General features: G+C 43.8%; 1 protein-coding gene across 4 annotated transcripts in view; it reads left to right on the forward strand.

Moving 5' to 3' along the window:
* Traf3 (TNF receptor associated factor 3) overlaps positions 1-12657 on the forward strand; it is a 67549-nt gene that overhangs the window by 42795 nt on the left and 12097 nt on the right. For all 4 annotated transcript variants that reach the window (XM_013346307.2, XM_005343567.3, XM_026781289.1 and 1 more), the window contains 4 exons: positions 694-861; positions 4890-4970; positions 7344-7418; positions 8844-8936. In XM_013346307.2, the coding sequence (XP_013201761.2) occupies positions 694-861; positions 4890-4970; positions 7344-7418; positions 8844-8936 (417 nt within the window). The remainder of the gene's footprint in view (positions 1-693; positions 862-4889; positions 4971-7343; positions 7419-8843; positions 8937-12657) is intronic.

The following is a 12657-nucleotide window of genomic DNA, read 5'->3' on the forward strand; positions in this document are numbered from 1 at the left end:
ATTAAAGGCGTGCGCCACCACCGCCCGGCAAGGTTGCTTTTTTTAATTTGTGTATTTTATTCAGAGTGAATAATTGAATAAGAATAAAGGATTTAAAGGGTTAGTGTGTTCTCTGTGTGTGTGCGTGTGTGTGTGTGTGGTGATGGTGGTGGTTTTATGGGAGGAGAGGTTGACACAAGTTTTACTCTATAGTCCAGGGTGTGTGTGTGTTTGTGTAGTTCTTGACACTAGTTTTGATATACATATACATGTATATGTATGTATACATATATACATATAAACACACAGACAACACATATATATCAGTCACACACACATATCAATTACACACACACACAGTTCAGGCTAACTTTGAACTCAGGATCCTCCTGTTCCCCTGTCTCAGCCAGTTCTGCTAGTATGACAGCTCAGGTCTACATCATCACATCTGGCTAAAATAGTTCTTAACAGAGACACCCCCACTCTCCAGTTCTGGTAACAGAGAGAACGAGTGCACGGTCCCTTACTCACATATGTGTTGAGGAAATATAAGGTACACACAGTGAGCCTGTGTCTCTTGTGCTTGCCGTTCTGCTGCATAGAACTGTCCCTGTTGCAGGGTCATAGCATCTGCAAGACCTCACTATATGGCAGTTACAGTCTGCTGTTTCACACTTAGTTTTTGCCAGTTAAGAACTTTGGTTTGTTCTACAGGTGCACCTAAAAAATGAATGCCAGTTTGAGGAGCTTCCCTGTCTTCGTGCCGACTGCAAAGAAAAAGTATTGAGGAAAGACTTGCGGGATCATGTGGAAAAGGCCTGTAAATACCGAGAGGCCACATGCAATCACTGCAAGAGTCAAGTTCCCATGATCACACTGCAGGTGCGATGTTGCTTGTCATGTCCCTTCTGCTCAGCTCAGGTGCACTTCCTCTGCAGAGATGACGATTCTAACAAGGATAAAAAGAAAGGATTAAATAGCAATTTTCATCTAACTTTATTTCAGAGTAAAGCTGTATTTGTTTTGCCTATTTTGATTTATATAATTAGCACTTTCCGTTGCCTTGATTGACTCACTTGAGATGTCAAAAAATGAAGAACGATGATTCAGAAAAGGTAGAATTTGTAACTTGTCCCAAAGAATAGCCTCAAATTTTGATGGAGTGCTTATCTTCTCACAGCTGTATGACACAACCATCACTTACAACAGGCTCATTTGTCCTACAGTATCACAGGCAGCTGTGTCTCTGGAGAGACGAGGGTTCAGATGTTTTCCTGTCTTTTTGTTTTGGCATGGTCTGTTCTGTGTATGCAATGGAATCATCATTTCTGTGTGAAAGATGAGACATTGAGGGTAGAGGACCAACTTGAAAATCGGTCATTCATCAAGCAATCTTTGGTTGTATGCCTACATTCCAGGACATGGACTGCTTGCAGGTTAATCAGGAGAACTGGGGACCCTGGCAAGGTATTGCTGAGAGGCCAACAGGAAGGGGCTACTCTTGGTGGTAATGCCAGGGTCATCAGAAGGGGGACTGTTGGGGTACAGCCATGGTACAAGGGCCATTGCTGAGTTTCTAGTGTCTGTCATGTAACATGTCATGGCCACCATGTTAGAGAATCTCCTATGACATGAGATGTGTTCTGCTCTGCTGTCTCGGTATTCACTCCCATCACTAGTCAGGCCTGAGTCTGGGCCTCATTTTATCTGAACATCTTTTTCTTGTAGAATACCATAGACATTTCCAGTTACTAAAAGCTTTCAAGGACTATATCTTCTCCTTTGGAAAATAGCATTAGAATATGTCATAATTGAGCAGTTCATCTAGTAACAAACTTCCAATGAGTGAGACACTGTCCAGGCTGTACACATGTTAATACCCTGCTGTCAAAGTTATACTTTGCTCCTTGCAGAGATCAGTTACTTGAGAGTATAGCCAAGTACTCTTCCTTTGAGAAGGAACTGAAAACATGCTGGTTAGATACCACATAGCAGCCACCTCTGAACAGCAGGCGAGACTGTAAGAGTCAGGAGAGCACATGGTTAACCATGTGTTGATGGCAAAGGGGCTGACTTGAAATTTCTCTCCTTAGTCTGCAGTCTGAGAAAGGAGATATACAGGTATATATACAGTTAAATTCCAGTCGTATGGAAAGTACTGTGACCATGATGTATACAAAACACCAATAAGGGAGGGCCAGAAAAGGCCGGTGAAGAAGCAGCGCTTATTTCATTTGAATTTTTAATCTGCAGCCACAGATGGAAGGCAGTTTGAGATCTGAATTTCGCAAAGAAATGACTGTTCATTGTAAATCTCTGGAGGCCTTCATGGTGGAAACTGGCTGCAGGCTCCTTTAACAGTGTTACTAGGTGCTCTGCTGTTGCTTTCATTTTGTTTTGTGTTACTCAGGATAAAACTCAGGGCCTCAGAGACCACTTTTTTTTTTCCTAAATCCTTTTTAAGACACGGTCTGGCATTCCCTGAAAGTACCACTCATTTAGGCTGGCCTTAAATTTGGCATCCTCCCACCTTGGCCTTCTCAGTAATCACCATCATGTGATCACCCCATTGGCCTTTCACTTTCATTTTTGTTTTGAAATAGGTTCTTTTATAAAAGCCCAGGCTGATCTTAAATTTACTGGCTACCTGAGGATCACCTTGAACTCCTGCTCTGTCTCTGTTGAGGTGGCTGTTCCCGAGTCCTTGCCTCTCTAAGGATGCAGTCATGAGAGTGAGGGCTTGTCCTTATTAATTAATGACAGCTGCAGATCCAATAAGGTCCCATTTAGAGCTTCTGAATGAATGTGGGCAGTATTGTGGGAGGGCACTGTTCAGTCAGTATTACGGGTTGAAGTCCTGAACCGGCAATTCAATAAAAAAAACTATCCATGATTAATAAAAGGAAACACATCAATTCACAATGCCTGAGCTGCAGGACTCCCCACATTGTATCCCTTCTATTAGACTCATAGATTAAAAATCATGATAGAATTGGTAAAGTGCAGGAATATGCTTTCTTGTGATAATGACATTTCAGATTGGGGTCAGGTTATTGGAGAGCAGTTTGACAGCAGTTCATCAAAATCTAACTTAAACATATGCATCCTTTGATGCTTTTAAAACCTTCCTGCCAGGCAGTGGTGGTACACGCCTTTAATCCCAACGCTCAGGAGGCAGAGGCAGGTGCATCTTTGTGAATTTGAGGCCAACCTGGTCTATACAGAGCAAGTTCTAGGACGACCAGGGCTACACATAGAAATCCTGTCTCCTGATACTCTTTCATGAGTGTGCAAAAGTACACACAAAGATACTGGGTGTTCTGCCTCATTGACCTCCCAGTCATCCTGCCGGCTCCTCCTCCCCTCCTCTCAGCCCTACTTTCCCTTACCTTCTCCAGTGCTATCTTGGTTTTTTTCTCTCCATGATGCTTATTTGATGAGGCACAGGCAGGTGTCCAGCCCAAAGAATGAAGATGGGAGTGTGTGAGTTCAGAGAGCATAGAGACTATGGTTCCTTTACCATGTCTCAGAGTCCCCGCCTTGCTCTGTAGACTCGTGACCTTTGCTCTTGGGAGAGTACTGTGGCCCCACTTGATTCACAGGTCTAGTTACTGGGTTTCCTCTGAAATGTGCAGAATGCCTTGACTTTGTGATTCGTAAAAACTCCAGATCCATGCAAACCCCACATTCAGTGTCCTTGAGCAAGCTGTTCCTTGAGGGAGAGCTATGACCAGATTCTCCATGTCCAGCTCTTTTAGTCAGTATGGAACAATAATAGACCTGCTTACCATATACCATATTCAGAGGGGCTCTGAGACAGTAGACCTGCTTACCACATACCTATCCAGAGGGGCTCTGAGATCCAGCTCAGGAGCAGAGCTGCTTAAACTTGTAGGGTTCACACCTAGAAAGCCCAGACTTTTAAATTCCCACAAGATTGAGCCTGGTGCCCTCCTCAGGTCAGTGTCCTCTGTTAAACAATTACTTCCAGCCAGTTGGTGGTGGCTCACACCTTCAATCCCAGCACTTGGGAGGCAGAGACAGGCTGAACTCTGTGAGTTCAGGGCCAGACTGGTGTACAGCTAGTTCCAGTACAGCCAGGGCTGGTACACAGGAAAACCCTATCTCGAACAAACAAACAAACAATAAATAAATAAATAAATAAATGGCATGTGCTTCCCTTCTATGGGGTACTGTTTTGGCCCTGTACCTGCCTAGCTAGACTGAAAAGTGCTGGAACAAGAGCCATGGTCCATTAATCTACCTAAAATGTCACTGAAGGCCAAGGAACTAGAAAACCTACTGAGACCTGGAAGTGTTCCAGGACCCTGGAAGAACTGCTGCGCAACCTTACTCAGCAGTAATTGCTGTGCTGGCACTTCTGTCTCTGTCTTTGCTTTTCTTGGGCCCTTGGGTTTGATAACCTCAACGGGCCCTTGCATTTTATGTACAGGCGCCCCTCACGTTGAGATGAACAGTTCTAATCATACCATTTCAATAGGGCCTAGACCAAAATTTATCCATACTTGTGCACTAAAGATAATGTAGACAAAATTTCAGGACAGCATCCTGGAGGCTATTAGAGAGATGTCTTGTCCAGACTCCAGACTGAAAGGCCAGAGGAAAATCTGAGCATGGGCATTTGACCAGCCCCACATTGTCCATAGGACCCTCCACCTGAGATCTGTTGGGGAGGGAGCTGGCATTAGGATGTCACCATCATTGTACTCCACAACTTCTCTCGGTCACATCTGACCTGATGTCACAAGGTCCTAGACACTCATGCTATGATGAGTGTGACGTGGTAATGGTGGGCATAATTTCTTTTGCGTCTCCGTTGGAGAGCTGTGGACACTGAGATAGATGAGCTTTGCTGACCCACACTTGAAGCACTTCCTTTTTCTTTGTAGAAACACGAAGACAATGATTGTCCCTGTGTGGTGGTGTCTTGCCCTCATAAGTGCAGTGTCCAGACTCTTCTGAGAAGTGAGGTAAGGCACAGCCAGGGCTCAGGCAAAGCCCTGTGACATTGGGTCCCATGTACTGTAGGCCCCACTCTTCCTGAGTCAAGGGCATCTATATAGTCCTCATTGATGGTCGCCTGTGGTAATGTGTGTAACAAGAAAGACAAAACCAACAGGAAGTTTTTGGGAGTCAGAAGCAAACAACAGAAAGCTACAAAAAGGTAAATTCAGGATTAAAAAGACTAAGAATTGAAAAAAAAAGTGAAGAATCTACAAATGTAAGTAAAGATGGTTCTTCAAGTTTTTTAAAGCACTGTTTTTTAAATCTGTACTGAATTTTTGTAAGATTGCCTCAAAAAAGTGAATTTAGACCTTCTAAAACCATTTGGCCACCTCAATAGGCAGGGGCAGTGCTGAAGGGGTGTAGATACTGAGTGGAGGGGCATCCACATTTGAGACCATCCCTAAGGGCACATGTGAGGAATCCCAGCAACTGTACATTGCACTCTGCCCAGGTACTTCTGTAAGATGGGTAGATTTTTATCATTAATTTTATTTGATCTGTCCTATGGATAGATCCACGTGGAAAATTCTAGGGATCCTAACACTTTTACATATGACCTGACCTGGAGCCCCATGGTTGCTTAGTATCTGAGGCTCTGATCTTTGGAGCGTCTTGAGGCTTCTCCAGCAGCCTGGCGATTAGAGGAAGGCAGCCTAGAAACCCTAGTTCATGTGGGCCTAGTGCTAGGGGCACTAGGAGATCTGGGAAGACCCTGAGAGCCATGCTCACCTAGGTATATCCTTCCAGGACAATGGTGGGTAAGGTTGGTGTCAGGCCTCTGGGAGGACTTCGGGGAAGCACAAGTAAATTCTCCATGCTGGACCACTGGAAGATCCTTCTGTTAACGTCTGAAGAATCTAATTGCTAAAATGATCCCCAGAATTTATAAGTCTCACTTCAATTCTGTCTGCTCAGAACTCTGAATTAAGATGAAAAATAGCCTCGCTGAAACCAAGAGAAAGGAGCTGTGGGCTGTGCATTAGTCTCGCTTCTGTTCCACAGCTCCTGTAAATTCTTGAGGGCTCCAAGTGTACTTATAATAAAAACAGGTTAGGAAAGGGTAGGACAGTGAGTTTATAGTAGAAATAGCTTGTCAGAACAGTGTGCCCTGATTGTAGCTTTAGAAGGGTTAGCTGGTCATGATTGTAATTGTAACAGTGGCCCTGAAAGAATGTCACACCTTAAAGTTTTAAACTGGCCCACGTTGACCTGCCTGTGGGGCCTTCTGTATACTTCCTCCGAGTCCAGCCCAGAGTCCAGTCCTGGCTGAGCTCAGGGAAACTGCAAGCACGCTAGGCTGCTGCTCTTTATGACAGCCTAACTAAGGGGCCCTTTTCGGTATGGTTGGTTGTGGTGGGAGCCTCAAGGCCCTTCCCCAGGTTGCCTTTCTTCAGAGCTGTTGTGAAAGGGTCGATGAACAGAGGAAGAACGGATCCTTGTTTGTCCTTCATTCCTAAATACTGAACATAGAAAATAATCACCTTGGTCCTTATAGACCAAGGAAAATTCCAAAACTACACAAACCTGCACCTACTATATCTGCACAGGCGAGGCAGAATAGAGCTATGAGAAGAAGGCAGCAGGCATACAGGAACTGTGTTCCAGCCAACACACATCTGTCCTTAGTATACATCTTTTCAGTTCCCTTGTCTCTTGCTTGGGGCATCCTGGAGCTAAACTAGAGGCTATCTTCTCTCGGGATAGATTTTCCAGGCACTCCTAATTTTCCATCTGTCAGTTAGAGGAGACAGCATAAGATTCCTGTTGTTAGAATGGCTGTAGGGATCCTTGAAAAGCTTATGAGCCTCTGAACATGCCAGGGGAAAAAGGCTTTTCAGATGAAGGAGTGAACTCACCTCCATCCATCTCAAGTATTACTAGTAATGGTTCAGTGTGTGAGCTTGCTTTGAAAATGGGTTTATTTTTGTGTACTGTATAGTAGGTGTGTGACCCAGTTGCATCCCAAATGCTTTCTGACTTTTTGTGTTTCATACAGTTTTTGTTAATAGTCTTTAAATGTGCATTTCAGTTTTTTTTTCTTTTTTAATTCTGGCACTTCAGACGGCATGTCACAGTTTGAACAATTCATTCTAAAGAAATTGGAAGTTTAAGAACTGTTACAGTGAATGTATTTCTGTATATTGGTGTGTATACGTGTATACTTGTGATGAAACTGTATTTTACTGCCTGAAGTCCAGCAAGCAGATGATGCGTACATACCTGCACTGATAAAGACCTTCTTAGCAGTACAGCCTGGATGCTCTCTGTGCCCTGATATGTTTGAACATTTTCATGCAAACGTTTGTGTCACAACTCACGTCTCTTTCCCGTTGCAGTTGAGTGCACACTTGTCAGAGTGTGTCAATGCCCCCAGCACCTGTAGTTTTAAGCGCTATGGCTGCGTTTTTCAGGTCAGTATCCAACATTTGTCCTTCCCAGTTACTGACATTCTGCCATTGAAGAAAGTTCTCATAATAATATTTTAACATTTGAGTTCTCACTCTTTAGTCTTTGTCATGACACCAGATCACCCTGCTGCATGGGTGAAACAAGCCATACATGCAGCAGGGGTGGGTGCTCACTTGCCAGGCCAGGGATTTTGAGACTTAGATGGAGCAGCATGGGAAGTCAGTGTGCCCAAAGAACTGCTGCCTCCCAGACAGCTCCCGGTAGTGAGAAAGCAGTGACATTTATTTGGTGGAGTTTCTGTGGCGATTGAAACTATTTGTTACCTGAGTATAAGTGAGTGTTAAACTGGATGTAGCTTTGACATTGCTTGTCAGCCCTTAGCTGTAAGAATCACACATGGGTGTCTGTAATGCTTTTTCCCGTGTGTACTGACTCTTACCCCTGCCACCTGTAGAAAAACAACTTCCTGGGAAACAGGGTTTGTGTCAGAAACCTGCAGATGGTTTTCTGTTCGTTTTTTTTTTTTTTTTTTTAAAAAAACATACCTGAGTATATCTACCAAAAGGCAAAATATGTTACAAAGAAAATGTCTAAATTTAGCTACATGTATTAATTAGTGCATTGTTATGGAGCTGGTACGGAGGCTTTGCAGGACTTTTTTCTGCGAAGATGAAAAACTGAGACTAAGAATGAAGTCTCCCTTGCTGTAGTCTAGGAGGCGCCTGCAGCTCCCTGTTCTGTCGTGCGTAGTGCCATCCATCCTCTGTGTGTGTGCGTATGTATGCTGATGCAGAGCTGGGCTCAGATCAGCATATATAGAGAGATAGTCTATGTACAGAGTATATGTTTTGGAGATCATAAAAATGCTTTTTCTGATTTCTTAATTTTCTGGTATCAAAACAAATTATAGTCTCAAATTGGTTGTTTCCTTGAATATGCAAAGTACTATTTAAAGTGCTTGCTCTTGGCTTAAATGGTCTGCATCTTATGTACTCTGTAGATTGTTTATGTTTTGTATGTAAATTTCTCAGCACACTTAGCCTGGTGAGGCGGTCGGTGCCTTTTTGAATACAATACTGTACCCTAGTTCACTGGACTGCTGTAGCAGCTATACATTCCAGAACGTTCTCTGTATATCTTCATGAAAATGACTTGAAACAGGATGAATTTCAAATTTAATTCCTTGGTTTTGCAAGTATGCAACATTGATGAGAAGCCCTAGGGAGAACTTGAGGGAGGAGCATGAACTTGAGGTTGGCTCTGCAGCATCGCAGGCTCTTGGCGTGCTCCCTGCACTGTAGCCTAGGAGGCCCCGAGTGAGAGCCCCCTTCCCTTCATGTGTAGTCCTGCTTCTAGAGTTGTATGTTAAGTTTTCTGACCTGTAAGTGGAGCGATTGGTTTAGTGTCACCCATGTTTGCTCTTGCAGGGTACAAACCAGCAGATCAAGGCCCATGAGGCCAGCTCCGCAGTACAGCATGTGAATCTGCTGAAGGAGTGGAGCAACTCCCTGGAGAAGAAGGTAGGCATGGAGCTTTTGGCTTTTGTCAGGCTTTATAATTCTTCAGACTATTTAAACGGGAGATCTGTTTTCTAATTATTTTTGTTTTTGTTTTTTAATAAAAGGACCAGCATGAAGTGAGTAGAGTCAGTTCTGTTTTGAATCTTGAGCTGCTTTTTTTTTTGTTTGTTTTTTGGGTTTTTTTGTTTTGTTTTGTTTTCCAACACAGGGTTTCTCTGTAGCTTTGGAGCCTGTCCTGGAACTAGCTCTTGTAGACCAGGCTGGCCTCGAACCCACAGAGATCCGCCTGCCTCTGCCTCCGAGTGCTGGGATTAAATGCGTGCGCCACCACTGCCCAGGGAATCTTCAGCTTCTCTGTGTAGGTGTTTGTTCCTGTTTAACTGCCAAACAACGTGCAGTGCCTGTTTTCCTTCCTTCTCTATTTAGTCACTTTGTGGATCATCTTAGCACTGATCTAGGACAAAGATTATGCTAACATCCATACTCTGGTCCTTGGCTCCAAGCCTTCTGAGAAGTAGCCACCCTGTGCAGGTGCATTGCTTCTGACGGCTCTGGCACTGATCAGCATGGAGATTGCTGGTCTAGACTGCTTAACCCTAAATACTGGTTGGCTCCTTACAGAGCAGGTTTGCCAATCCCCACGTGTCTGGTTACTCATGTTGATGATCTTCAGCTGGGTCTTTTGTAAGACCCAGGGAGGAAAACAAGTTGCCTTCTCCCCGTGTTTGCAGTTGGGGGAAACATTCCAAGGACTGATAGGAGAAATGGTCATGGGCTCACACTCATCACGGTCATTTACATTCAATACACTGATTAGAACGTGTATCAGGAGGTCATTGAGATGATTTAAATGGTTGGGGCCACTGACATTGAAGTTTTAAGAAGACCTGGGAATCTTGTGTTAAGTGTTTGATACAAATAAATGTACTTCAGAGTCTAACGCAGTGGTTCTCAACCTTCCCAATACTGTGACCCTTTAATACAGTTCTTCATGTTGTGGTGACCCCCAACCATAAAATTAAATTCCTTGCTACTTCATTACTAATTTTGCTACTGTTATAATCGTAATGTAAGTATTTTTGGAGATAGAGGTTTGTCAAAGGGGTCACAATGCGCAGACTGAGAACTGCTGGTCTAAAGTGACAAAGTAGGAGGTTCTCAAGAGAGCTGGCATGTGCCATGTGTTGGTAAAACTGGAAAGGAGAGGTGAGGACGAGAAAGAACCATGCCCACCAGCAGCAGGAGCTGTGCCAGTGCATAGAAAGTTTCTGGTAGCCCAGTCTGTGGCCATCTGGAAACACAATCTTTGCTCTGAGCCCATTAATAGCTACTTAGGAATCTTTTTTCCGTCTTGAAGAAAGTGTTCGTTTCTGCTATTAATTACTATATAACCCCAGGATGTCCTGCTTCTCACAAGTTCATTTAAAAGGCTCTTTCTTGTACTTAATGACTTAGTTATAACCCAGGTGTTGTGGCACAAACCTTTAATCCCAGTCCTTGGGAGGTGGAGGGTGGGAAGGTCAGAAGTTGAAGGTCATCTTTAGCTATAAATTTCAAGGCCAGTCTAGGCTCCTTGAGACCCTGTCTCAAAAGGAAAAAAAAAAAATTAGTTTTTTGGTTTTTTTCACTCATTGTGCTGTCACAGCGCGTAGGCATTTAGTGGCTATTAGGAATGTGGCTCTCCATGACGCCAGCCCAGGAAATGTGGGCCAAGGATGTCTTCAAGATATGGAGGTCTCAAGCCCGGCAGTGGTGGCTCATGCCTTTAATCCCAGCACTCGGGAGGCAGAGGCAGGCAAATCTTTGTCAGTTCGAAGCCAGCCTGGTCTACAAGAGCTAGTTCCAGGACAGGCTCCAAAGCTACACGGAAACCTTGTCTCCAAAAAAAAAAAAAAAAAAAGATACGGAGGTCTCTTTTTTTTTTTAACTGACAGGAGAGTGGGTATGTTGTGCTTCTGGAACATGACTTCCTGCTAACCTCAGTAGTGGCCATTTAAGAGGTACATGAAGGCAGCAATGTACAGATACTCCAGGGCTTTGCTCTCTGATGTAAGTGTGGATTCACAGTTCAAGTAAGGGAAACTCCAAAGGGAAGAAAGTAAGACTACTTACCACAATGTGTACATGTTACTGTTAGTTGCTTCTGCTCAACCAATACTTGATTGCTGCAGGAAAATTGGTATTTTTTTTTTTGAAATAACCATGAGATTCTTGTTAAGAAATGGTGTTTCCACTTGGGGTGAGAATGAGAAAAACCTGGAAATTTTATCTGGCTTTGCCGGATGGGAATGATGGAACAGTAACTTCAGAAGAGCTCTGTAAAACTGCTGTTGTCCTTCTTCATTGGCACAAGTTGGTACTGCAGGAGCTTATGGCCTTATGTGGTGGGAGAAGGCTGGGAAATAGGCAGCTTCATTTGCTTATGAGACTTGCAGCCTTGGTATGCACCATTTGTTTCCTTTATGTTTTGTTTTCTTGGTTTTTCTAGATAGGATTTCTCTGTGTAACCTTGGCTTTTCTGGAACTCTGTATACCAGGCTGGCTTTGAACTCACAGAGATCCACCTGCCTCTGCCTCCCAAGTGCTGGGATTGAAGGTGTGTTGTTGTAGGGAGGCCTGGCCACCCAGCTAGCTTAGACCTGAAATAATCTCATAGGAACTGTATTAATGAAATCACTGCTTGACCCATTAGCTCTAGCTTCTTATTGGCTAGCTCTTACATTTAATTTAACCCATCTGCATTAATCTGTGTATTGCCACGTTGCAGTAGCTTACCAGCAAAGTTTCAGCATGTCTGACTCCGGCAGCTCCATGTCGTGTCCATCCCACCCTTTGTGTCCCCCATTCCCCCACACACACCTAAGTTCTGCCCTATTATCGACAAGCCAAGGCAGTTTCTTTATTCATTAACCAATAAAAGTAACACATAGACAGAAGGACCTCCCACACCATTGTGTGTAGCACACCTGGTTAACTTTAATGAGTTTTTGTGTCTGGGTCTCTTTGGGTGTGAGCTCCACCTCTTTCTTAGGAGTTGATGGACTGGCCAAGGGAGATGAAGTGCTGTGACAGATAGTGATTGTATGCACAGTGTGATGTTCCAGTGTGCATCTACTAGGAAATGGTTAAAACAAGCTAGTTGATAACCCTTTTTATATGGGGTGAACATTTCAGATCTGTCCTCAGCAGTTTGATATGCTCATTTCATTGTTAGCAGCTGTCACCATCTTGTGCAGATCTTAGAAACAGTTCTTAAGGGGAAATCTTGTCCCTTTGACCAGTGTCTCCCTCATCTCCTCAGGCCCGGGGCCCCTTCCCTTTGCTTTTGCTACAGCTTTTTGGTTCTAGTTGTGAAAACAGGCAGTATGTCTTTCTGTTCCTGGCCTGTTTCAACTAGTGATGGCTCTCCAGGGACTAGCTTATTATTATTATTATTATTTCAAATAGAAAGACTATAACAGAAAATATCAAGTACATTGTGGTTTTAGAGCAGGTATGACTTTGTAAGGTCCATTTTTCAGGTATATACTCAGTGCTGTGCAAGCTGAATAAAATATAAAATTGTTTCTTATTATGTGCCCTGGCCAAATCCAGAAGCTGCACTGGTAAAAGATTTGTTTTCAGTGAGCACTTTAAAAACCAGCCCCTTAGCCGGGCGGTGGTGGCGCACGCCTTTAATCCCAGCACTCGGGAGGCAGAGGCAAGCGGATCTCTGTGAGTT

This window comes from Microtus ochrogaster, chromosome 1, assembly GCF_000317375.1.
Source record: "Microtus ochrogaster isolate Prairie Vole_2 chromosome 1, MicOch1.0, whole genome shotgun sequence".
Lineage (NCBI taxonomy): Eukaryota > Metazoa > Chordata > Mammalia > Rodentia > Cricetidae > Microtus > Microtus ochrogaster.